The sequence below is a fragment of the Rhinoderma darwinii genome, chromosome 2, assembly GCF_050947455.1.
Source record: "Rhinoderma darwinii isolate aRhiDar2 chromosome 2, aRhiDar2.hap1, whole genome shotgun sequence".
Classification (NCBI taxonomy): Eukaryota; Metazoa; Chordata; class Amphibia; order Anura; family Rhinodermatidae; genus Rhinoderma; species Rhinoderma darwinii.
The window spans coordinates 30,859,384-30,886,318 of NC_134688.1; the positions used below are offsets into that span (position 1 = coordinate 30,859,384).

The following is a 26,935-nucleotide window of genomic DNA, read 5'->3' on the forward strand; positions in this document are numbered from 1 at the left end:
CTGTTCATTTCTATGTAGCCTGTGTGACTCTGTGACAGAATGATAGCCCCATAGCTGAACAAAATGGCTGCTGTAAGTTAGCAAGAGATCAGGAGAAAATTTGGCTTTACTTTTTTCAGAAAGATGTGTATTCAGCATGCCATCTGGGAGCTCTGATAGGGTTTGGTTTGAGTGGTTCTTATTTTCATGATTTATCAGTACTTACTACTGTGATATTTTTATTTAAAAATTAATTTATTCATATTTTTTTTTTCTAATTTTAGATTTATACACTTCCAGCCATCATTAGTAAAAAAGAAGAAAGTAAGTACTTGTATGTCTTGCTTTACTATGTAGTATTAGTCCAAATACTATCTGAATAAGTTAAATATTAATGGGCACGAAAAGCACTGTACAAAGTGTCGTGACTGTGCTTAGTACTGCAGCTCAGGTCATGCCCACATTAAAGAACCACACCTATCTCCGTAACGGGGGTCACCTGACTCCATTCCCGCCTGAGATACAGCTGACGCATCCAGGCAGAAAATGAATTATGTCTCTGTCTGAATGTGGTGCCTAACCAGATGATAATTGAATTGAGTGACCCCCTTTCTGGAGATAGGTGCAGGTACCAAAGCTGGGCCCCGCATCTTTTAGATATTTGTAACATATTCCGTGGATATGCCATAAATGTCTAAGGTGGGAATACAGCCACAACCTAAAGTACAGATGTCACGGACAATGGGTTTGTGGACCCACTAGGCCGCTCCGCCGTAGCGGGGAGGCAGCTGAACAGGTCACAGTCTATGTGAAAGTAAGATAGCAGACAGTAATGCTTAGGTACCTGAAATAGTCCGGACGGTGACTGTGGCTTCAGCACGGATGGAGGCAGGTGCGGAAAGTGGCGCCAGACGTGGCGGGCAGTATCCGATGAGCAGATAGCACTTGACGTGGCAGATGGCACTTGACGTGGCAGAGGGCACTTGACATGGCAGACGGCACTTGACGTGGCAGACGGCACTTGACGTGGCAGACGGCACTTGACGTGGCAGATGGCACTTGACGTGGCAGACGACACTTGAACACGGGTAGGCACAGGAACAATGCGGAATACAGGAACGGTAACAGGGCACGGGTAACAGCTGGAACGGGAGACACTAAGGGACCATTTGCGAGACAGACAGGGAAAGACTAACAACGCTCAGGCAAGGATCAGAAGGACTGGGGCATTCTTATAGGGCAGGGAATCACGTGGGTTAATGATCATTGTTTTCATGTGCGCGCGCTGGCCCTTTAAGAGCGAGCGCGAGCGCGCACCCTACGGGACCCGGCCAGACGGAGCGGAAGTGAGCACTGGCATCTCCTAGGAGGGAGACGGAGGCCAGCGCTCACAGATCAATGGCTGCGGGCGTTGGGAGGTGAGTGAACCCGACGGCCCGCGGCCATGGGCGCTACAACAGATCTGTGTACAGCTGGTGTCTAACTCACCGGTCCGCCGCGGCCCCTTTACTGCTAATCGGTCGGGATCATCAATATCCAAGTCCTGGAAAACGCCTTTAAAGTCTTGGAAATCATCTTTAAAGTGCTGCTAAATCAAAAGCCTACACCTTCTAAACCTGCAGCTTATAAATAGAGCACTATTACAGTACATTTAGACATATTTATGGGAATATTCCTGCAGGATGTAAACGCTGGACATATGTGACATAAATTCATGATTATGGGTGCAGACTTTTTCCCAGACTTCCTGTCAGTTTCCCAACATGATACGGCTGATAACCAGAAACGTCAGATTGTATTCAACTTCACAGCAAATAAAGGTTTAGTGTCCCTTATAACCCATTAACTACATCCAACGTAATAGTACGTTGTTGTCGTTAAGGACCATCGCCAGCCGGTGTCAGCTGCATATTACAGCTGACACCCTGGCACAAGGCCAGGACCGGTGCTAGCCTCCGGTCCAGTCGATTAACTTCTTAGATGCAGCGCTCAAAATCACGTGAAAAAATAAAAGCATTCCATAGTTATTATCACATAAAGTGACACATGTCAGATTTGAAAAAAAATAGCCTGGTCCATTAGGTGAAAACAGGCTGCGTTCTTAAGGGGTTAATAGATAGAAAACGAGATAGAAAATAAAGTGTTTGGAGTTGAATTAAACCAATATTACTCACATGCAATACTTGTACTATGTATCTATAAATTATAATTTTATTAAAAAATATTATTTGAAGCTGTTAGTAAGAATGACAGAGCTGTGACCACCTATTATCCATTTACATTAAAAACATTAGTTGTCACCAAGTACAAAGCTATTACTGTGTAGTGGATTTGTTTGAAAAATTCCAGGATTAAAGGGGTTGTGCCGACTGAATGCAGCTGTCGGAGAATACTGCCGCCCCAGAGATACCGTCTGCCAGACATTATAATCTGCAGCGCACCCTGCCAGTGAAATGTAGTATTACATAGCGCACTTTAAAATGAATGGGTGACCATGTAATAACCCTGTTAAGCTCCTACATACTGCAGTTTTATTAAGGATAAAGTATAGGATGGAATTACCCTCTAATATTAACTCCAAGTGCACCAGTATTTTTCAGTCCACTGTTTTAAAGATGACTTGTCACTTCTCTTGACATGACTTTTTTTTTAGTAAATACTTGTATTCCCCATGAAATAACAATTCTGGAGCATATTTTCTTAGAACTCTGCGTTGTGCCGTTCCTCTGTTATTCCAACTAGAAATTTATGCATAAATTGACCACTGGATGTTACCATTCTCCTTGGTCAAAGGGGCGTGTCCCTACAGTCTCACTCTATCAGCACTGATTGGATAGTGTCAGATCGTGTAGGGACACACACACCCCCCAATTGGTAACACCCAGTTGTTAATATATTCATTCATTTCTAGGAGGAATAACAGAGGGACAGCACAATGTAGAGTTCTACGAAAAGATACTTTTAAATTGTTATTTCATAGGGAATACAATTATTTACTAATACAGACATGTCAGGAGGACCCTTTGAAGGACTATGGTTGTTGGGTAAAGTGTTTATAGATACCTCTTTCATACCTACTCTATGTCTCTAGGGACTAGTTATGCTGAACATGTCATAGAGATTATGCACTTATCCTGTCCATGGTGTCCTAACGGATGAGATGTCTGTAACATTCCCCTCAATCCTGTAACCATTGACCCCAAGATGGGTGGTCAGGGGCCACAGTGAACGGCAATGATAGGACGTTATAGTGCTACATTTACTCTGTTGGTTTTGTCACAGCTTTGTTACATCTACTTTTTGCTCTATTTAGTGTTTTTAAATGAAGCTGGCTTCAACTTTGTGAAAAAATGCATCCATTCTGTGGAGACACGAGGTGAGGTCTTAGTTTTTTCTTTCTCTGTAACAAGTGTTAATTAAAGGGGTTGTCTGGGTTTGGGGCGGTTTTTCATGCTGATGACGTATCTACAGGATAGGTCATCTCCATATGATCGGTGGGGGTCCGCACCGATCAGCTGTATCGGCTGCCTCTGGGCACTGGATGTCTGTGCCACAAGCAGATGGCTCCGGTCACAGTATAGCAGCCGTGCTGCAGTAGTGCAGCTCTGCTCCTATTCAAGTGAATAGGAGCAGAGTTGCACTACTGCATTACGGCCACTGCATAACATCCGGTGCCCGGATTCAGCTAGTCCAGTTGATCGGTGCGGGGTCTGGGTGTCGGACCCCCACCGATCATATACTAATGACCTATCCTTTGGATAGGCCATCAGTATGAAAAACCACCCCCTGCCTGGACAAACCCTCTAATACAACACAGTAAGGCTGGGTTCACACGACCTATTTTCAGGCGTAAACGAGGTGTATTATGCCTCGATTTACGCTTGAAAATAGGGCTACAATACGTCGGCAAACATCTGCCCATTCATTTGAATGGGTTTGCCGACGTACTGTGCAGACGACCTGTCATTTACGCGTCGTCGTTTGACAGCTGTCAAAAAACGACGCGTAAAATTACAGCCTCGTCAAAAGAAGTGCAGGACACTTCTTGGGACGTTTTTGGAGCCGTTTTCTCATAGACTCTATTGAAAGCAGCTCCAAAAACGGCCGAAAAAACGGCGCGAAAACGCCACGAAAAACGCCGCAAAAAACGTGAGTTGCTCAAAAAACGTCTGAAAATCAGGTGCTGTTTTCCCTTGAAAACAGCTCTGTATTTTCAGACGTTTTGGCTCAGCGTGTGAACATACCCTTAGGGTATGTGCACACGATAGCAGGCATTTACGTGTGAAAAGACAGACTGTTTTCAAGAGAGAACAGCTGCCTCGTTTCACATGTAAATGCTCCTCCTCGTAATATGCGAGGCGTCTGTGACGCTCGTAAATCTTGAGCTGCTCTTTATTGACTTTAATGAAGAACGGCTCAAATTACGTTGCTAAGAAGTGTCCTGCACTTCTTGGCCGAGGCAGTCCATTTACGCGTCGTCGTTTGATAGCTGTCAAACGACGATGCGTAAATGACAGGTCGTCTGCACAGTACGTCGGCAAACCCATTCAAATGAATGGGCAGATGTTTGCCGACGTATTGTAGCCCTATTTTCAGACGTAAATCGAGGCATAATACGCCTCGTTTACGCCTGAAAATAGGTCGTGTGAACCCAGCCTAAGGGTATGTTCACACGACAGCGTCCGTAACGGCTGAAATTACGGGGATGTTTCCGCCTGAAAACATCCCCGTAATTTCAGCCGTAACGGCATGTGCAGGCGCTTGAACGCCGCGTCCATTACGGACGTAATTGGCGCTGCTATTCATTGGAGTCAATGAATAACGGCTCCAATTACGGCCAAAGAAGTGACAGGTCACTTCTTTGACGCGGGCGTCTATTTACGCGCCGTCATTTGACAGCGGCGCGTAAATATACGCCTCGTGTGAACAGACAAACGTCTGCCCATTGAAAGCAATGGGCAGATGTTTGTCAACGCTATTGAGGCGCTATTTTCGGACGTAATTCGGGGCAAAAACGCCCGAATTACGTCCGTAATTAGTGCGTGTGAACATAGCCTAATACTATAAAGCCTAACATCACTAAAAACCAACAATTTATTTCACCTTAAAATTACTGTTAACCCCAATATTCTATATCCATGTCCCTTCTATGTCAGAATTGGAGTGGAAGATGAGATATGAGGTGTTGTATTGTTGGGTCCTCACACTGTTGAACTTCTTTACCAGTCACTGTATTTGTCATTTTCCCCGACTTATAAAACAGCATGGGGTCAAACAGTAAAAAATATTGTATAAGAACTGCTATTTTGTTAGTAATTGAATTGTTACCTCCTTAGATGGCAACTTTCAAGAATTGTTTTTTAGGAGAACATATTCTGGCACATAAGCCGAACCCACAAATGCAGCCTGGTCCCCAAAACAATAGCCAGAGCACCCCCATTTATGGAGCCAATGCACCCTCTTTAACAGTACAGAGTGCTCCCAAAAGCAGTGCCAGTCTGAATGTCCCCAACATTAGTGTCAGGTTGACATCATTAACATTAGAAGAGAACTCCCCAAAAAGTGTGTCAGTAAGTGGGTACCCCAATAAACAATAGCAGTCAATTTTGGAGTTGTATTTATTACACTGTACAATTGGTGGTTTCTCCCCCTCCCCCAGTCAGCGTGTGTCAGATTGATCAACATAGTGCACATTGGGGAAAACACACGGGGGAAAAAAACTCCAGGTCTAAATAGAAAAGTGACTGTAAAGTTGGAGTTCGACTAATAATACTGGAACTTATTTTCTTAGTACCCTACGTTGTGCCGTTCTTCTGTTATTCCTCATGGAAATGTATGAATAAATTGACATCTGGGTGTTACCGTCTCCTCACCAAAGGGGTGTTCCCCTACACAGTCCCACTCTGTCTGGTCCTCACGATACAATTAACAAAATGGCGACTTCTATAAAGTGCAGATTAAGTTTCCGCTCTGTACTCATGGTACAGCAAGGACCCCTGAGAGGTATATTACCCGCATCACCTATTCTGTTTCTGTATTTCCAGGTATCACTATTTTGGGACTATACAGAATTGGAGGTGTCAACTCCAAAGTTCAGAAGTTGATGAATACGGTTTTCTGTAAGTATCTTTTATTGTGTACCGCCATGTAAATGTAATACATCCATAGGGTTTACAATAGTCCCTAAGAATGCATAGTGCCAACTGGGGTTGTCCCTTCATTTAAATAAACGTCATATAATACTACAGTCCCGTTGCAGATGACCGAGCCTAGAGCAGCTGGACCCACAGTGATCCTCTGATCGCCGGAGCGGCTTTGATTAAAATGTGCATCTTTAACTATTAACTATTTACTTAGTTTTCCTGATTGCGTATAGAAAGATTGCACCTACAAATGCAGCATTAGATCTCCATAATACTCATATTTTGATTAAAAACATTAAAAGAGATGACCCACCAGTTCAAATCATATTTATTATGCTTATTATGAACATTTGACAATATTTGACATTTAAATGCATAAAAACAAAATGATCCAGTGCAGAGTTATGACATTTAATTACATAGTATGGCGCCACCTGGTGTTCAAAGTGTATATTAATGTGCATGTCCACCTAATGAGCTGAGTGCTGGTAGACACACATCACTTTTCCCACCGCCCGGATCCTAATACTATTGTTGGCGTAGTGATCCTCTGTTCACTGAACAGTAGCCAATAAAAAATTGCTTTCTACCCTGTTTCGGACCACACGGTACAATGATTATCTATCTGCAGGTAATTACTGGCGACTATATATACAGCGCCTGGATGGGAAAGGAGACTGGGGAACCTACTGGGCATTCCCCCGAACATTTGAATCCCCATTCGTGGAGCATTTTAAGTCCCACCCTCAATTTACCCTGGTACACCCACAAAACCTTCCAGAAACGCCCATTTGGGACTCATTTGTGTAAGCACTGCCCCTTTTTTGGTCCATTTCACAGACGCCACACCATCCTAACGGTTTCCTTAGTAGCCGCCCAGGCCTCTCTGTCTCTGCCCAGCACTGATCTATATGAAGTGGAGATGAAAGTAATGCGCAGAGACAAGACACGTTCAGCTTCCTGTCAGAGACAAGACATGGCGGGACACATAGCTGGAGCCTGGGATGGCTGGTAAAACCCCCAGTCCACTAGTTATTAACCCCTTTTCTACCCTTGACCACTAAGGAAGGGGCCAGAACTAAAGACCACAAGGGGATATATTAGCTTTCTCTTCTACCCTAAACCACCAGAGGCTCATATTATCCCTTCTACTACCCTAAACCACAAAGGAAGTGTGCCTTACACTAGACCACCAGGGGATATAACATTAAGTTTTTCTTCTACCCTAGACCTCCAGAGAATCATATTACCCCTTCTACCCTAGACCACCAGGGAATAATATTACCCCTTCTACCCTAAACCACAAAAGAAGAGGTCTTTACCCAAGACCACCAGGGAATATAATATTAAATTCTTCTTCTACCCTGGACCTCCAGGGAATCATTACCCCTTCTTCTACCCTAGACCACAAAGGAAGGGGGTATTACCCTAGAACACCAGGGAATATAAAATTAAATTCTTCTTCTACCCTGGACCTCCAGGGAATCATTACCCCTTCTTCTACCCTAGACCACAAAGGAAGGGGGCATTTCCCTAGACCACCAGGGAATATAATATTACCTTCTTCTACACTAGACCTCCGGGGAATCATTACCCCTTCTTCTACCCTAGACCACAAAGGAAGGGGGCATTACCCTAGACATCCAGGGGATATAATATTAATTTCCTCTTCTACTATAGACCTCCAGGGAATTATTACCCCTTCTTCTACCCTAGATAGAATATAATATTAACCTCCTCTTCTACCCTAGATCACCAGGGAACCATATTACCCCTACTTCTACCTTAGACTATAAAAGAAGGGGGGCATTACCCTAGACCACCAGGGGATATAATATTCACCAACTCCACTATTTATTTATTTTTACCAGCTGGTGATATTAACCCATACACTACCTCAGACTACCAGGGAAGTCTTAATTTCATTAAAATATTTGTTCCTATATTCTGTTAGCTAAACTTACATTAGGTGTGTCTTATTGTCCCGTACATCCTATAGCCTAAAAAACACAGACTGTATATAATATAATTGACATTTGTCACCTTCTGTCTAAAACGTCAAAAAGCTGTAAAGGACAGGATTGTCCGTGCTGAGGACAAAAATAAGCTTCTTATACGATGTCAGAATAATAAAATAAAACTCTTAGTAAATAAGATACCCAGGTCTACTCTGTGTCATATATTGTAACTATCTCTGGTAAACTCTTGACAATTCACAGGAACCACTGTACACTGACAGGACTGATCTCATTAACTTAAACTAAAATAGTCTAATAACTATAAAGAGCTGAGCAGACTGCGAAGACGTAAAATAATAATAAGGACAGGATGACATTGTCAAATCACAGTATAAAGACCTCTTCTTGTCGGATATAGATTTTCTAAGGGATGTACTTGTGAATACTCGCTGTTCAGTAAAAGCTTTAATAGAAACTTGTAGGAGTGAGATTCTCTTTTAAAGGGATACTCCAGAAAAATATAGAAATTATTGTATTTATTCATTAGGAAATTGTGAATAAATATTTTTTTAGTCATGCTGTTTGCTAAGCAAACAAGTATGTATAAGCCACCGCTTAGTAATTTGAGACAGCCTGGTTGCTATACTGCGGATGCACAGTCTATTAGCCAAATCCTTTTCTGTGGTGTTGTTAGGAAGAATATCCCTAGCAACCAGTCTGGATACTTAAAGGGGTTGTCAAGCTGATCCCAAGGGGTCTTGCTGCTGGGATCCTTAGTGATCAGCTGTAATCTAAGGGAACCTGGCAGCAAGTGTTCAGTTTCCCTGCAGCGCGACCACAGGTGAAATAAAGCATTACACAGTGCCCATTGAAATGTAATGGGCTGTTCAAGTAGTGCATGGACATGCCGGGTCCTTCCCAGACAGAGAGGCTCGTTGTAGCTACTCTTAATAGATGAGGGTGAGGCAGAGGCGTAGCTAGGGCTTTAGCACAGGGGGGGGCAAAACATATCTAAGTGGGCCCCAAACCAGTGGGTCCCCCCTAACGCATGTTTACAACTGAAGAGGCACATTCTAATTATATACCAGCATCATCCCTGTATCTAACCCCCATCATCTCTGTATATAATCCCCATCATCCCTGAATATACCAGCCATCATCCCTGTATATAACCCCTATCATCTCTGTATATACCAGCCTGGCTAGTATATAGAGGTAAGATGGGGGTTATAAACAGGGATGATGGCTGGTATATACAGGGATGGGGGTTATATAGGGAGATGGTGGCTAGTATACACAGGGATGATGAAGGTTAATGCAGTGATGATGGCTGGACTACCCATCATCCCTGTATATAACAACCATCATCCCTGTATATAACAATCATAATCCCTGTATATAATAACCCTCATCCCTGTATATAACAATCATAATCCCTGTATATAAAAACCATCAGCACTGTATATAAACCTCATCACCCCTGTATATGCCAGCCAGGCTACCCTGCCGTATGGGTTTGTACGGCGTAGAACTACTGCCCCCAGCATGACCCGAACAATGGTAAGGATATGATGGGAGTTGCTCTTTCACAAACAAAAAAAGCATACCACTCATTATTTCGCTGCAGATCATACAGTGACTACAGTACTGATTAGAGGCAGAATAAACATTTACATTAAGTGACTCACCGGTGACGTCTTTTCAGATTCTAGTTGTTCTTTTTCTCTTTTCTTCTCCATCCGGTCCAGACCTCTATGATGACTTCTCCCAGCTGATGTGCACGTTTTGACATGAGAAAACCTTGTCAAAACATGTACCACAGAATGCACATTGATTTCTATGGTCAGGACGGATGCCCTAATGGTGTAGTTTGTGCTTACGTTTTGTTTGCTTACGTTGTATCTTTTTTTTCCCATGTCCTGAAAAGCATAGTCTACTACGCTCTTCAGTACTTTTCCAAAACGTATACGTTTTTATTTGTATTAAAGTCAATGGCGATGTATGGACGACGGATGCAATATTAAACCCTATGTTTGCAAAGGTAAAACATATACATTTTTGTCACCTTATATGGGAAATCTTGACTTTACAAAGTTTGATTTAGCTAAAGAACAAAAAAAATAAGTAAGAACGGACACAAACATTTAAAAATATATACAACGCATACTACAAAAAAACATAAGCGTAAGTTACAAATGCATACGTTTTTGTAACTTTAAAAACGTATACGTCGTCGCATACCAGAAACGTGTGCACAAAACGAGATGTAAACTGAGCCTTACATACTTACCTTGATCCCGTCCCCACGCCGTACTATGTCAATGCAGGCCTTGAAGGGCGCTAATTGGCAGGGCATAATGAGTTGCCCCGCCAATCAGCGCCTTTCAAAAACGGAAGCGATAGCGTCGTTGAAAGGCGCTGATTGGTGTGGCCAAGTCATTCTGCCCTGCCAATCAGCGTCACGATTAGGCGCTGAATGGTCGGACATGGAACGTTCCCGGCCATTCAGCGCTTATTCATGTAATTGTGTCCTATAGACGCTGGTACAATTAGTGCAGGAGGGGGTGGTGGCGGCTGGTTTCAGTTGCGCCCCTGTGTGGTGTGGCCATGGCGGGAGCAGCGGTCATGGCGGGGGCGGATGCGGTGGGCCCCACCATCTCAGTGGGCCCGGGGCCACCGCCCTCCCTCCCCCCGCAAACCTACGCTACTGGGGTGAAGAAAATAGAATCCACTAAATTGATTCAGAATTCTCTAATAAGGCTTTTGAAAATGGGTTTTCTACACCGACAGCCCCTTTAAAACAGATCCTCGTTGTCCCTATAAATCTGAATAGGGTGAAGAATATGGATCGTATTTTGGGTTGTTTTTTGTGGGGACAATGCAGCTCTGTATTGTCCCTATAGAAGATAATGAAGTCTTACATTACAGGTGAGTATTCTAGACTCCATTGAATATGGATCAGTTTTCTCCCCATAGATATTCATAGAGTCTAACCGCTAGATAGTCTGAATTACCAGACAATGTAATGTGTAACTGTATGTAAAGTAAAGTTGTGTATAATATGTGATAGAAATCTGGAATTCATTCAGAACTATGTTTCATTTTTAGCTCCTAAATCGCCTCCTGATATGGATATTGATCTAGAATTATGGGACAATAAGACCATAACAAGTGCTCTAAAAAACTACCTCAGGTGAGTCATGATATACAAATCCAAAATGGTGGCGGTCAATACCCACAGCCATAAACTGATACTGCCATGAAATTCACCCTTGAACACCATTTTTTTTAATCTAAAAATCTAAAATGGTCCAATGTTCTGTTCTGATTAAAGGGGTTGTCCACGACCGGCCAACTGATGACCTATCCACAGGATAGGTCATCAGTATATGATCGGTGGGGGTCCGCACACAGACCCCACACCGATCAGCTGCTCCGGCTGAGTCCGGGCATCGGATGTTTTGAAGGGTATGCAGTAGTTGGAGCTGGAAGCACTTGGCTCCAACCACTGCATAGCAGCCATTTTTCAGAACTGCAGCTCTGCTCCTATTCACTTGAATAGGATCAGAGCTGCAGTACTGCGTCTCGGCCGCTATTCCGTGACCGCAGCCTTCTGTTTCTGGAATGGACGCCTGGTGCCCGGAGGCAACTTGAGCAGTGTTGATCAGTGCGGGGTCCGGGTGTCGGACCCCCACGATCATATACTGATGACCTATCCTGTGGATAGATCATCAGTTGTCCTGTCATGGACCACCCCTTCAACTTTATGATATATCTTTATAGAGATCTCAGATCCATTTTTAGGAAACAGTGTTCCAAATCCCCTGCATACACATTAAAATTCAGACTGCCTTCAGACACCACTAGGGGAAGTTTTGAGGAATTGGCCGGCCGGCTGGCTTTACATTGGATGACGCCCTATTCGGTACCTGCTGTCGCTCCCCTCCAAATGACTGTTGCTGCCCCCTTCAATACAGTATCATACAGTATGATGCACAAATAACAATGGCATACATTGGCCAAATAGCACTTCCATACAGTTGCCTAAATAACAGTGTTAGAAAGTTTCGCCACCACATGCATCAACAATGATATAGTGTACAGTGCCTAGGTAGCAGTGCCACACAATGCCAAAGTAAATACCACCATACAATAACCAAATCACAGCTCCATACATAGTAATTTAATAATAGTGCTATACCAAAGTTTTGGGTGCCAGGGCGCGTCTCCTTGTGCCCTGTGTCGCATGTCCCTATGGCCGGCCATGCCTTTTACAGATAACATTGCTTATATAAATGATTTATATACAGTATATGAACTTCTCACATTCATACTCCGGCCATCCGTGCAACGACAGGAAGTCAAAATCTCGCCATCTATGAGCTGTCGTAAATGATAGTAAACTTGTCAGTCAGGAAGGACCTGCCCACTTTTGGGTGATGTAAGCGGCACAAATGTAAAAAAAATTGCTGCAAATTTAGACTTTTGCACTTTTTTGGGAGAACGATTGATATTTGTAGCCCACGTTAACCCTTCATAGTTAATGATTGAATTTAAATGCGCTGTAGAAATGCTCACACTTATTTGAAGTGACATTTGATCTATGTACCGACAGGTGTCTGACTGAGCCGCTCATGACCTATAAATGGCACAAGGATTTTATTCTTGCTGTCAGTGAGTATATCTTTTATTATTATTTTTATTATTATTATTATAAGAATTATTATTATTGGGAATAGTTTTAAGATATTGGGGGGAAAAGCCGGAAGACAATAAGAGTAAGGCCGGTTCACACGAGCGTGTGCGTATTACGCACGCAAAAATCGCGCCGTTTTGCGTTCACAAAAGGCACTTAACAGCTCCGTGTGTCAGCCCCGTATGATGCGCGGCTGCGTGAGTTTCGCGCAGCCGCCATCATTATGACACTCCGTTTGGATGTTTGTAAACAGAAAAGCACATGGTGCTTTTCTGTTTTCATTCATAGTTTTACAGCTGTTGCGCGAATCATGCTCGTCCCACGGAAGTGCTTCCGTGTGGTGCGCGTGATTTTTACGCACCCATTGACTTCAATGGGTGCGTGATGCGCGAAATAAGCCCAAAGAACGGACATGTTGTGAGTTTTTCACAGCGGACTCACGCTGCGTAAAAATCACGCAACTGTCTGCACGGCCCCATAGACTAATATAGGTCCGTGCGACGCGCTTGAAAATCACGCGTGTTGCACGGACGTATATCCCGTTCGTCTGAATAAGCCCTAATACAATAGGGAAAACTTGGGGAAACTGGACAGGCTGCAGCTTTCTTATATAAACCCTGTCCATATTCTGCCTCTGAAGGGAGATTGTTGGAGAAAATAGCAGCTGTGTATCAGTAATTTGAACCCTAAAGCAGTTTTTTGACAACAACCTTTTAGACAGATCATGAAAGAGGGTCCTACCACTGAGACCTCCTCTTGTATTAAAGGGGTTCTCCAATTTGGACAATCTCGACTAGTTAAAAGGGTCCTTTGACAATAAGCAGATCACAAAAGTGTCCCGCTGCTGGGACCCCCAGCGATCAGCTGTAATCTGTGTATAAACCTGGCCTTAAGTGTGCAATTTCCCTGCAGTGCCACCACAGGGGAAATTTTGCATTACACAAGGGCCATTCATATGAACGGGCTGTCTGTGTAATGCAAGACAGGACAGGTCCTCCAGAGCAAGAGAGTTCGTCGTAACTGCTTTTCACTCTGGCAAGGAGATGAGGATCCTAAACAGAGGAGCCACGTCTATTAACTCAGAATTCCCTGATAGTGATTGTGAAAATTGGTTTTCTAAACTGGACAACCCCTTTAAAAATACAATTATCTCATTAAAGGGTATGTCCACTTTAGGTATAACAGGGCATATAGACGTACAGTAAGGGCATGACCACACATGGCGGAATTCCTCCGCAACTGTCCGCATCAATGCCGCACCTAATCCGGGTTGCGGATTACGGCTGCGGATCTGCACAAAATGTGCAGAAAATTGATGCGGACTAGCTGCTGCGGACTGCGGGAAAAGTGCTTCCCTTCTCCCTATCAGTGCAGGATAGAGAGAAGGGACAGCACTTTCCCTAGTGAAAGTAAAAGAAATTCATACTTACCGCCCGTTGTCTTTATGACGCGTCCCTCCTTCGGCATCCAGCCCGACCTCCCTGGATGACGCGCCAGTCCATGTGACCGCTGCAGCCTGTGCTTGGCCTGTGATTGGCTGCAGCCGTCACTTACACTGAAACGTCATCCTGGGAGGCCGGACTGGAGACAGAAACAGGGAGTTCTCGGTAAGTATGAACTTATATGTTTTTTTACAGATACATGTATATTGAGATCGGTAGTCACTGTCCCGGGTGCAGAAACAGTTACTGCCGATCGCGTAACTCTTTCAGCACCCTGGACAGTGACTATTTACTGACGTCTCCTAGCAACGCTCCCGTCATTACGGGAGCCCCATTGACTTCCTCAGTCTGGCTGTAGACCTAGAAATACATAGGTCCAGCCAGAATGAAGAAATGTCAAGTAAAAAAAGCAAGACGCATCCGCAGCACACATGACATGTGCATGACAGCTGCGGACTTCATTGCGGAACTTTGAATCTCCATTGAAGTCAATGGAGAAATTCCGCCATGAGTCCGCCACTGCTCCGCAACAGACAGAGCATGCTGCGGACACCAAATTCCGCTCCGCAGCCTATGCTCCGCAGCGGAATTGTACGCATCGTGTAAACGAACACTGCTAAATTAAAGTGAAAGTCAATGTAGAAACGGCTCCGCTGCGGATTAACGCTGCGGAGTGTCCGCAGCGGAATTTAAGTGCAATTCCGCCATGTGTGAACCCGCCCTAATAGAGAGATAAATTCCTCAACCAGTGAATCTTGGTTGCTGTGTAACCCGTCCCCATTGGCAGGTAAAATGAGTACTGGGCAAGAGACTCATATACAACACAAAGCAAAAATTAGCAAGACAACCTATGCAAATACTCAAAATATAGAATATAACTGTATATATTTTTTTATTATCTGTATTTACTATGTTCCTTTAAATTTGTCTCTTGTTGCCTTTCAACTATTTCACTTCATTTTGAAATGGAATTCTAGTACAAAAATAGTTTAAAAACTTTGCAAACATTTTAACAGGGTTTGCGAGGTCGAGAAAAAAAACCTTTCAATAAGACAAACATGCTGGGTGATGACATGTTGTCAATAGGGATGACACTTTATAAGAGAGGGCTTGTCCATCACGACCTGCTGCAATAATGTGTCATCCATAGTGACGTCACCACAGTGGGCCGTCGTTGGCCGCCATGTAAACAAAGATGAGTGACCTAACTAGCGGTGAGGAATCCATTTCATTGCTTTCTCTCCATTCATATGCATGGCAGTTTTCAATATTCTGCCGGTTGCCGTGGGTAACGACAGCAGTTTAGCTTCACCCTGCTGTCAGACATGTGACCTAACAACTCAACTCTAAGGCTACATTCACACAGATTCTGTGCATTTTTTGGTCCGGATTTGAGAATGGAAAGTCCATATTGGAATACATTAGCATCAAAGTGGATGAGATTTGAACAAATCTCAACCACATGCTGCGGAAAGTGCACAAATTGTTCTTGATTTTCCCCCATTGAATTCAATGAGGAATAAGAAAGCCGCAAACAAGTCCAAGTGTCGCAGAAAGCCCAGATCGTTTGAAATAAGTTTTAAAAAAATAAACTATACTCACCTCCCCTGGTACTTCCATGGCAACGCTTCCCCGCTCCCCCACCGATCTCTGTACACCCCGCCTCCATCGATGACGTGTCGTGTTGACATGTGACTGCTGCATCAAATAAGAGGCTGCAGTGACCAATTTTGATGAATCGTCATAGCAGAAGGCCGAGTTTACAGAGACCGGCGGAGGACCAAGGAAGCGTTGCCATGGGAATGCGAGGGAGGTGAGTATAGTGTTTTACGTTTTACGTTTTTATTAAGACACTCGCTGCAGGGAAATTGGCACAAAAATCCACAATATGGTACGGATTTGCCGCTGATGATTTCCCTGCTGCTGTCATTGGACTTACTATGGAAATTTCGCACAACGCACTGCTCTTTGGTAACAGGAAGACAGCCGAATCTTGAATTTAGATGTGAATGAAGACGTGAACCTAATCTACCTCAGGATCAGTAGAAGACAAAGTTATAAAGAAAAAGGATTTACAGAGTTGCCTAACGTGTATGTCCTCCATTTTTTTGAATCTACAGAATCGGATGATCAGAATTACAGAGTACAAGCAGTACACGCCTTGGTCCATAAACTACCGGAGAAAAACCGAGAGATGTTGGACATCTTAATTAAGCACCTTGTCAAGTAATGATCTTCTTATACACATCTTACATTGTGGGGGCCAAACATCTATTAAAAATAAAACACAGAACAACACTTAGGCCCCCTTCACACCAAGTTTATATCCTACGTTCAGTGTGTACATCAGGAAAGCTCCCGGCGCACATCCTTAACATGTCAATGGAGCTCCATTAGACCAATGGAGGCCGTAAGATAGTCCTTTTGGCCTTCGTCGGACTGGAATACGTCGGTATACCTTTTTTAAAGAGGGATGGAATAACGTAAGAGGATTCTTTAAAAAATGTATACAATGCAGTGTACGTTTATTTAACATGGGTGCCTACGGATGACATATGCCACTGTATGGCATACGTCACAGGCATCCGTTTATCATGAGCTTTTCAGTAGCTTTTTATTACGTATACGTTAAGAGGACGCCATTATAGGTTGTAGGTGTCGGATACATTAAACAGATGCCTAATAGCGGCATCTATCAACCAAAGGCTATAATGGTACATATCTTACTAACGTATATGTAATGAAAGAGTCATGGGTAGAGATACGCAAACCGATTCAGCACGAATCGAATTCGGTCTAAATTTCCTAAATGTTTTGGATTCGCCTAAATCCGAAACTTTTGGGGCTCGTGGTGCACAAAATGGCGGCTGCCGATTGCCAACGGCCACCATTTTACAGATTACAGAAAATTAAGAAGGGAGGAGAGAAGATAAATAAAAAGGAATACTATACTCACCACCTTCCCTGGTCTCCTGTAGCGACGTATCCCTTCCGGCCTCCTGAGATGACGTAGTTTTGCCACATGTGACTGCTGCAGCGGTCACATGGGACAAAATGGCATACTCTCAGGAGGTCGGTCAGGGACACGCTGCTACTAGATGGTATTTTTTATTATTATTTTAGGGTTGGAATTGCTTGTCCCGATTGTCCTATCTGGCTCTGTCTTCTTGTACTGTTTCTAACTTGGATACAATCCTAGAAGACCGATTGCCCTTTCAGAGAGTCAGACAGGGCAATCAGGGCAATTCGTAGAAAATGTTATTGGACTAAAACGAATTTCAGGGCTGATTTGACAGAATTGGCCCCGAAACTAATTTCTGGAAACTCGCACATCTTTAGTCATAAGAGTTAATTTCATATATTTTTATGGTAAACCATTCTACTTGGTTAGGCATCCATTACAGCCTACGTTTACTGTATACAGTACGTCGGGAGCTTTACATGATGTGATGGGTATAAATATAGTATGGGAGCACGGTCCGTAAAAAGAAAAAAATAGGACATGTCCTATCTTTTGCGGAGCCTTTCTATGGCACGGACACCTTCCCGTAAATATACGGGAATGTGTCCGTCGGCCATAGAAATGAATGGGTCCGTAATTACGGACTAAATTTACGGTCGTGCGCATGGGGCCTTGAACTGTTATTTGTGACTACATTAGGGTCAGTTCACACAGAGTTCTTTGACGCTGATTTTAAAGCGAAAACCGCGTCAGAATCACTGCCAAAAAACTCAAGAAACCCCCCCCCCCCCCCATTTACTTCAATGGGAGGCAAAGGCATTTATTTTCCCGGGTGGCTTTTGGCTGCTTGTGGGAAAAAAAATGGCCTGAAGGAATTTAGAGGCAGATTTTTTCTGCCTGCAAAAACTCTGTGTGAACAGGGCCCTAGAGCTCTGTTATAAACTGCAATACTATGCCAGGAATCCATCTAGTTTGTTAATATTATAAATATTTCGGCCATGCAGGGTGTCGCTGCACAGTCAACAGAATCTTATGACTGTCTCCAACCTTGGCGTAATCTTTGGTCCTACCCTGATGAGAGCCCAGGAGGAAACTGTAGCAGCAATGATGAACATCAAGTTCCAGAATATCGTTGTTGAGATATTAATAGAACATTATGAGAAGGTATTCTTAGATATCATGTAGTTAATGAATAATTAAAGGGGGTATCTAACTTTTTAAAAACAGCTGCAAATATTATAAAACAAAAAAGAATCAGTACTTACATCTTCTTTCGCGAGGCGATCCAGCACTCACCCCCCGGCGGTCCTCCCGGTCTTTGCTTACAAGCAGCCAGCATGTGACCACTGCAGCCAATCAGAGATCGCAGCGGTCACGCGCCATATTCCTGGTAACGCTGCTCCCTTCGCTGAGCGGTGGTGCCAGGAATTTGGCACATGACTGCTTAGGCTTCTTGCTGGTCAGCGCTGGATTGTCGGGAGAAAGAACAGGTGAGTACTGTTTTTTTTTTGTTTCATAACATTTTCATCTGTCAGTAAAACAATTATACAAGTTGGATAACTCCTTTGACCACCGTTTTTGACCCTTTCATTGCCAAGGACGTATATAATACCCCCCTGCTTCCAATCAGGTTATGTGTCTCGGATGTTTACCGGAATCGGATATTTTTGGTCTCTTCAGTTCTGGTGAATAGGTGAAGATATATGCATGTAAACATAAGTGGCATGTATGAACTCTGCACATTCTGAACATTTATTTTTAGGAGGTGTTGTGCGTCTCAATCTCTCCCTGGTTCAGAATTTTAGCCACAAACATGACTTTTCCTACATTATTTGACACAACATTACGCTTTGATGCGAAATTTCAAGAAAGCGCCCATGAGTATAAAGTGCTGGGTGGCATTTTTACACTGTGCCAGGTGTCTACCTTCATAAAATATTTGGGTGTGGGGGTATAATATAATTTATTTTTTTTACATTTTATAATTCAGCTTTTGTTTGTGTTTGTGACTGTCCAAAGTGTGAAAATCGTCATGACAGCAAAGAGGTTAAAGGGATTGTCTACGATTAGAAAAAAAATAGTTTGCTTCTTTTACAGAAATAACTCCACTCTTGTCCATGGGATTTATTTGGTATTGCAGCTCAGCTCTATCCCCTTCAATGGGGATGAGCTGCAATACCAGACATGACCCATCAGCAAGAGTGGCACTGTTTCTGCGGGGGGGGGGGGGAAGTTTTTTTTTCTAATCCTGGACAATCTCTTCAAATAAATTCGTGCTAAACTGGAAGCTCAGACTTAAGTAAAATCTTCATTGATCTTCCACCCTCTAAAGTTTCACTTGGGGTTCCCCTACCGACTGTCCGCTTTGAGTATGGGAATTTTTACAAGCTGTACATGGTCCAGCAATATCTGCAGAGGTGAAGGGGACCACACAGAGTCTGGTTAGGCAAGATTGTGTGACTATCTCATTCCCATACTCACTCATGGAAGGAGAGATGGACGGATAGTTGGGGCTCCTGATGATAGAAAACACGCAAGAACAATTGAAACTTTAGGAAGCTTGAAATCAAAATAAATTCCACCCAGAACCGAATAGGGGTCCGGTCTCTGCATTAATCAGCCCTAATAAAACCCCCAAAAAACACACTGGAGAATTACATGACTAAATGAGTAAATATCCATGGTGGAACCAATTTCATTGGAGTCTTAAACTGTCCTAACAATTTTGTTCTCCGTGGAGAGACCGAGGTACAGTTGTGGTATAGTTGTCGAGATAAGATGCTGGAAGAGTCTTGTGCATGGGTCCTATTTTAAATAATGGGACCCACACATGAGAAACTTTGGTTTTCATATGGTTGCTTCAGCGAGCGTATTCTCCAGCATTCTCACCGCGTCTCTTTACGCCCAATGTCAAATCGTACAGGAGAACGGAATTAGAGGGACACTTTAAATGGTTAGTACAGGATCGGAAAAATTTACTGCTTCTTTTTCCCAAAAAATAGTGTCACACCTGTCCATGGAGTGGCAGTCAAACATGCGCCCTGCCACTCCATCCAACAGCTTTGTGACTGATGGAAACTACTACTGCTGCATTCAAAGTTCTCCTCATCGTGGTTGTTCAGTGAGGAGGAACTACGGGTTTGGGCGATCAGTGGGGGTCTGAATGGTGAGGCCCCCATCGATCAGACGCTTATCGCCTATGCTGTGGATAGGTTAAAACTGGTAATACCCGTTTCAGGGAAAAACCTATTTTTCTATAAATCATAGATATTGGTTTCAGTTTAGTAGGAAAGAATAATCTACAAAAAGAAAAAAAAAGTTAGTTCTGACTAGTGTAGGATCTGTATATTTTTGCCAGGAATGTGATCAGATCCCATCAGAAGGCAGTAGGAAAACCTAAGTTTAATAAGATCTGTTTTTGGCCAAAAATATTCACATTCTACATGATGATCTGAAAATATGCCCATATGATTGCAGCCATACCTAGAAAGTAGGATTTCGAAAATGTGCCTTTTGTTAAACAGGAGATCCCTCGAGATGTGAAGGGGTTAAGCAAAATAAAACTACTGTAGTAAAAACTGCAAACAAAGAAACTTTTGATTAAAGAATATTGTAAGTGCTCAGTCCATTGACCGCACGCACCGAGACTCACAGCGGGCGCCCACTTTCTGCTTAAAGAAATTACTTTTGTGGCAAAAAATTGTGTTTTCGAAAGAAACAAAGCGAGGAGCCATGCTGTGTCCACAATACAGATAAATAAATAACCACAAAATCAGAACTGGAGCGTTTAACATGTGGATAAAGCTACAAAGTATCTCAATGTACAGATACATTATATTCTACATGCAGAGAACTCTACTTATGTCACCTTGTACTGCATATTGTACTAGAAGATTTACATTATGTAATATTGGACAATTATAGAGTTGTTACAAATTACAATGATCCTTTAGGCCTCATGCCCACTTCAGTTTTTTTCTTCAGGGTGCTAGCCATTTTTTGTAGCTGATAGCACCCTGACACATTCATTTCAATGGGTCCATGCACACTTCCATTGTTTTAACGGAACCGTGTGCCCGTTCCGTCAAAAATAGGACAAGTCCTACTCATGTCCATTTTTGACTGAACCTTCTCTGCCTTTTCATTGATTTGGTCCATGAAATAACGGACTGCACACGGAAGCCACCCGTGAACTTATCTGTAGCAAATCCTCTACGTGTGGATTTACCGTTAACATTAAATTTCCATCCCATTTGTTATTCCTGTAATTATATTATTTCTACTCTTGTCAGGTTTTATTGTTAGGGTATGTTCACACGAGGTCATTACGTCCGTAATTGACGGACGTATTTTGGCCGCAAGTCCCGGACCGAACAGCGTGCAGGGAGCCGGGCTCCTAGCATCATAGTTATGTACGACGCTAGGAGTCCCTGCCTCGCTGCAGGACAACTGTCCCATACTGTAATCATGTTTTCAGTACAGGACAGTAGTTCCACGGAGAGGCAGGGACTCCTAGCGTCGTACATAACTATGATGCTAGGAGTCCGGCTCCCTGCACTGTGTTGGGTCCGGTACTTGCGGCCGAAATACATCCGTTAATTACGGACGTAATGACCTTGTGTGAACATACCCTTAGTGACATTTGTTGTTTTCTACAGATATTTCACACAGCACCAGATCCAAATGTGCCGCTTCCTCAGGCCCAACCGCGATCAATTTCTAGACGCACCAGAGCGATCTGCCTTTCTACAGGACCCCGGAAACCTAAAGGGAGGTATACCCCATGTCTGGCCGATCACGACAGTGAGTATTCTCTTCCTGTCTGTATTGACCTAATTGCCTTTCACCCAAGCCACACATTGAGATCCTTTAAGGAGACATAATCAATGGATCCAACAGATTTGGTTAGAGGGACATTGTTTGGATAGAGAACTCCATCATCATCATAACTGACTTAATGTTGGTGGAGGTTGGAGCCCCCTCCGATGATCACATGAGCTGTTCACAAGTCACCATTAACGTTAGGCAATGAATAAGGTAGAGTTCTCCTTTGAGCTTTACACCACTTTTGACCGTCACATAGAAAATCAGGTTTGATTGTACATTGTTTTTATGTTTTTACTTTTTGTTCACAGGTGACTCTTTTAGCAGCAGTCCAACTAGCACCCCAATGGGTAGTGTAGAGTCTCTGTCTTCACATTCCTCTGAGCAGAACATAAGGTGCACTTCATCGCCGCAAAGAGACAAGAAGGGAGGAGGAATTCCCTGGGTCACCTCCACACCATCGTCTAATGGTCCGAAGAGTTCTAGTCTGTGGACTACAAGCCCTGAGTCCAGTTCCAAAGAGGATGCTTCCAAAACAGATGTGGAGTCAGATTGCCAAAGTGTGTCTTCTGTTACAAGCCCTGGGAATATTTCTCCTCCAATTGACCTGACCAAGAAAGAACATTATGAACTGTCTGGACTCAAACTCTCTTCTGCTTCCTCTCTTCGTTCGTTACCTTCCACAGAAGGTAGATTGATACCAGTAGTTAAAGTCTCTTTCTGTGGTCCCAATGGTTGAGACGTTGGTTCTTTAGTGGCCACATAAATCAAACAGTTCCAGAATGACACCTAATTTTGGTGATCGTGCACTTTTTGTAGAGCCATTTTAGATAGAATCACCCTATTAAAGGTTCAATCCAAAATATTTGTCTTCCAAAATATCATCTGAACCAAGGGTGAAGGTATAGGAGCTCAGATCCCCACTGATTCACAGAATAAAGGGCCAGTGGTCAGAGGCTAAAATTTTCAAGAAAAGCCAAATGGCTTTTTGAGCTCTACCGAGCACCATGGCCCATGGTAGTAGGTGGGAGTCTCATCTCTCCATCACTGTTGTCTTCTTACCTGTCTATATGGCGTGTCAGAAGATAAAAATAGTGGGTTTTCCGAATGCTGATAATCACTTGAACAAATGCTCACATTTTTTATTGCAAATCTATGTTCATATGTAGTATATAATATTTTTGTAATTTATTACAGGTATGAAAAGTCGAAGTCCGTCTACTCAAAGCTTAACATCGGTGGACCTTAAAGACCACACAAAGGCTTATCCTGATTTACCTCCTAAGAGAATCAGAAGGAGACTGGACACTGGTTCCAGTAATGGATACCAGAGACCAGGATCAGTGTAAGTTCTCTATATACGACTGAATGGTTTGTAACTAATTTGGATTAGGCCTATCGGAAAAGCTGGATTGATTTCTTGTGACTATATAAAGTGGTCCTCTACAATGTCCCGTCTTCTCTTTGGGTGTTCAGTCTTCTCAATGATGTCGCTAGTCTACTTTTTCCTCATTTACTTTCAGCTCTTCCATCCATTGTTGTCTTCTCCAGGGAGTTTGGTCAGATTGTGTATTCTCTATAGTTCTAGTACAGCCTATTAGTTGCTTTATTTGGACTTCTGTACATGAAATATTTAACAGGGCAAGTGAAAATTCCATCGAAATAATATAAATGGTTTACTTTTGTAGGGTGGCAGCTAAAGCTCAACTTTTCGAGAACGCTGGATCAATGAAACAATCCACTCCAGGACGGTAAGGTTCAGATCCAATATGAATATGGTAAAAAACATATATACCAATTCCATACAAATGATATGCTTCAGGGGAAATATAGTATTGCGTGGCGGCCATTTAAATTAATGGTCAGTCATGTAATACGTGGACTGGCTGTATCAGCCAGAGCAATATCCACTCTGTGTTAGCGGCTCTCTGCTCTGGCTAATAGAGAGGAGGCCCAAACTGGGCACCCACCTCTATGACGTCCATGGGCCTTAATATAGGTTATGGAAAGACTTGGTGGCATGGCAAGCCATTTTTTACAATTAGATAGGTTATACAAGTATATGTGTTGGCTGACCTCTGAGATCCCACCCAAGGGGGTTTTCTGCTTTGGACCATCCCTACACAGTGTCCATTCAGAGCAAGAGACACTCCTTGTAACTGCTCTCCACCCTGGTCTGTAGATGAGGATCCTAAACATGGGACCCCCTTCTTTTAACTCAGAATTTCCTAAAAAGGTGTATGGAAATGGGTTTTCTAAACTGCACAACCTCCTTAGATTGACAGGTGTGACCCAGTGCTTTGTCATGCCATGTAGCAATATGTTGACAGTCAGCCCATTACTTAACTGTAGGATCCTATAGAAGAAGACCACAAACCCCAACATTGGATCCTGAATTCTAAAACAATACACCCTTCTGCCCTCTTGTATTCTTAGGCCCTGTTCACATTAAGTTTTCAGTCGCTGGGAAAAGCTCTCGATGTATACCTCCGACGGAAGGCTCCAACGTATCCCACTGTATAGGTATACAGGGGGATACTGTATGTTGTTTATAGGCTTCCGTTGTATAAAAAAAAGTATGCCATGCAGAATATGACTTTTTACTGTATACAGTTGTATAGAATATGGAAACAATAAAAATTGGCATACCGACTTACTGTGTACTGACGGACAGAGGCCACAAGGACACTCTTTTGGCTTTCGTCGGGTTAATAGACCCCTATTCATGCGCTTGGCATGAACTCCAGGAGCTTTTAACAAGGCCTTAGGGTTACTGTTGAACTTTTTCACGTCACTAAAAGGGTTAATAAAACGTTCCGAGTATTTGCAAACAGGAAATTGCCCTCGCAAGGAAAATAAAATCAGAAATGTGTCTGACCGCAACAAGTCAGTAAGTCCTGGGAAATATGTCCAAGTATCCCAGAAAATATTAATAATTGTTGACTTTCACAATTAAAAATATCCTCTGGGGGTAATTACCCAGCAGCACTAGAGCGGAGGATCAGAGAGTTTCCTGGTGGAGGGGGGGGGGATGAGGAAGTCATTATTCTCCCCCAGGGATGAGATCATTATATTGTCTACAGCAAGGGGGGAGGGGCGACCGATGAGACTTGTAGTTCTACAGGGAGACAAAGAAATAAATCTAATAAAGAAATGGCAATCCTGTCTTTTCACCTTTTTCTGTGCTGTCTGAATACATTCTAGTGTTCCCTGTTATCAGCCACTTCAGCAAACCTCTGTATGAAATCAGAGGTATACGGATGGACAGCATGGTCCTATAGATTTCTATGGGCACAGTATTCAGGCTCCGTACAACTCGGAGCTTGTTCTTACCTATATTAAGGTCATCTGCACGAGGTCTTGCCAAACATATGTGAGCCCACAATGCTTTGCACTGGGGTGTTCTGTTTCCTTTGTGCATTTTAATAACTCACTGATGTAATAATAGGCTAATAAGATAATGCAACAAACTTTACTTGCTGCACTACACAAGCAACAGAGTGTTATTTTACAATTTATTGAACGTAACAACAAACTCAGCTCTGCTACATCTGGAGGTTTCTAGAATTCTGTTCCATATCTTACCTGTACCTGAGTGTTTCACAGTCATTCCTTAGCTGGCGACATGGTATACTTTTTTAGTTTTCATTTATTTTTTAAAGTGCTGGCTAATGCTGACTTAATACCTGCTTGCTGATTGTTTCCATTTATAAATTGACATGCTACATTAAAGAGCTCAATTATTATAGAGTTGGATTGCAAAATGGAAAATAATTTAAATGATCAGAGACAAATAGAGATTTTTTTTATCATCCCGGGTTTCCTTCCCAGTGTCGTGTACAGTACAAATTACAAAGTGCAGTTGCTATAGCCCAATTTCCATCAAAGATCTCACTAGTGCCACCTGGTGGTCTGCTGCTATTTCTTTCATTCTGGCAGTAAAGGAACCCGATTGTTGGCTCTAAACATTGTCATATTGGGAGATTTTTCTGGCTTTTACAAACCCTAAATATTATATACAAAAGATGGTCAATAAGTATATTACCTATTCATAAATATGATGTTCATGTTTTAAAGAGTTTGTCCCAGCATAGGCATCGGTGGCATATTGCTAGGATATGCCACCAATGTCCAATCTGATCGCTGTGACCCCCACTGATCACCAGGAACAAGTCCGCTCAGCTTTCCATGGAGGCACATGATCGGCCTTTTGTGGTCAATGGTCAACCATGGGGAGTCTTGGAGAGTAGAGCCAACAGAAAATGATTTAACACGCTGCTGCCACTTCATTCTAGTGATCAGCGGGGTCTAAAACAGTCTGCCAATCAGACATTGGTCTCAAATTCTGGCAAAATGGCAGGTAACCTGCTGAGACAATCTCTAAAGCCAGTGCTAGACTAGGACCTCTGCTGTGCAATCCCAGACAAAGGCCAATCATGTGCGATTCAATACAGTAGCCACTGCCAGCAGGTGGCGCCAGTCTGTCTCCACTGAGATCCAGTGACGTCATCAGTATTGGCAGTCACAGGTGTGAACGCTGAGGTAATACTTTATCCTTCATATTGCTGCAAATGGGTCAATGAGGTAGTAGCGAGAGTGGCATTGTCTCCCTTCCTGAGAAAAAATCCCTACCCATGTGCCCTATTAGTGTCCTTTGAAACACCCTTCTCTTAATCTGCAAAAAGTGGCAGTATTACACAGATGGTTTATTATTTTCAATGGGTGAGGCTTCTGGGAAAGGTTGAGGAGCTCTTATAATTAAGTGTTGTCTGAACAGGACTTCCCCTTTAAGCTGCCATTGAAGTGGTATTTCCCAGAATTCTGCATTGTATACCAGAATCGGCTCTGCTTTATCGTGCATTTGTCAATAATTTCCAGGCGGTTTCTGGACACTGGTAACTTTTCCCACCTCTCCACATTTGCACTAGAAC

General features: G+C 43.1%; 1 protein-coding gene across 1 annotated transcript in view; it reads left to right on the plus strand.

Moving 5' to 3' along the window:
• The window catches only part of ARHGAP42 (Rho GTPase activating protein 42), a 275,028-nt gene that overhangs the window by 237,151 nt on the left and 10,942 nt on the right, over positions 1-26,935 (plus strand). Inside the window, exons 12-22 of the mRNA XM_075851519.1 lie at positions 264-303; positions 3,293-3,355; positions 6,024-6,098; positions 11,189-11,273; positions 12,696-12,754; positions 16,339-16,444; positions 18,185-18,344; positions 21,839-21,983; positions 22,316-22,693; positions 23,202-23,349; positions 23,693-23,755. Coding sequence (XP_075707634.1) covers positions 264-303; positions 3,293-3,355; positions 6,024-6,098; positions 11,189-11,273; positions 12,696-12,754; positions 16,339-16,444; positions 18,185-18,344; positions 21,839-21,983; positions 22,316-22,693; positions 23,202-23,349; positions 23,693-23,755 — 1,322 coding nt within the window. The remainder of the gene's footprint in view (positions 1-263; positions 304-3,292; positions 3,356-6,023; positions 6,099-11,188; positions 11,274-12,695; positions 12,755-16,338; positions 16,445-18,184; positions 18,345-21,838; positions 21,984-22,315; positions 22,694-23,201; positions 23,350-23,692; positions 23,756-26,935) is intronic.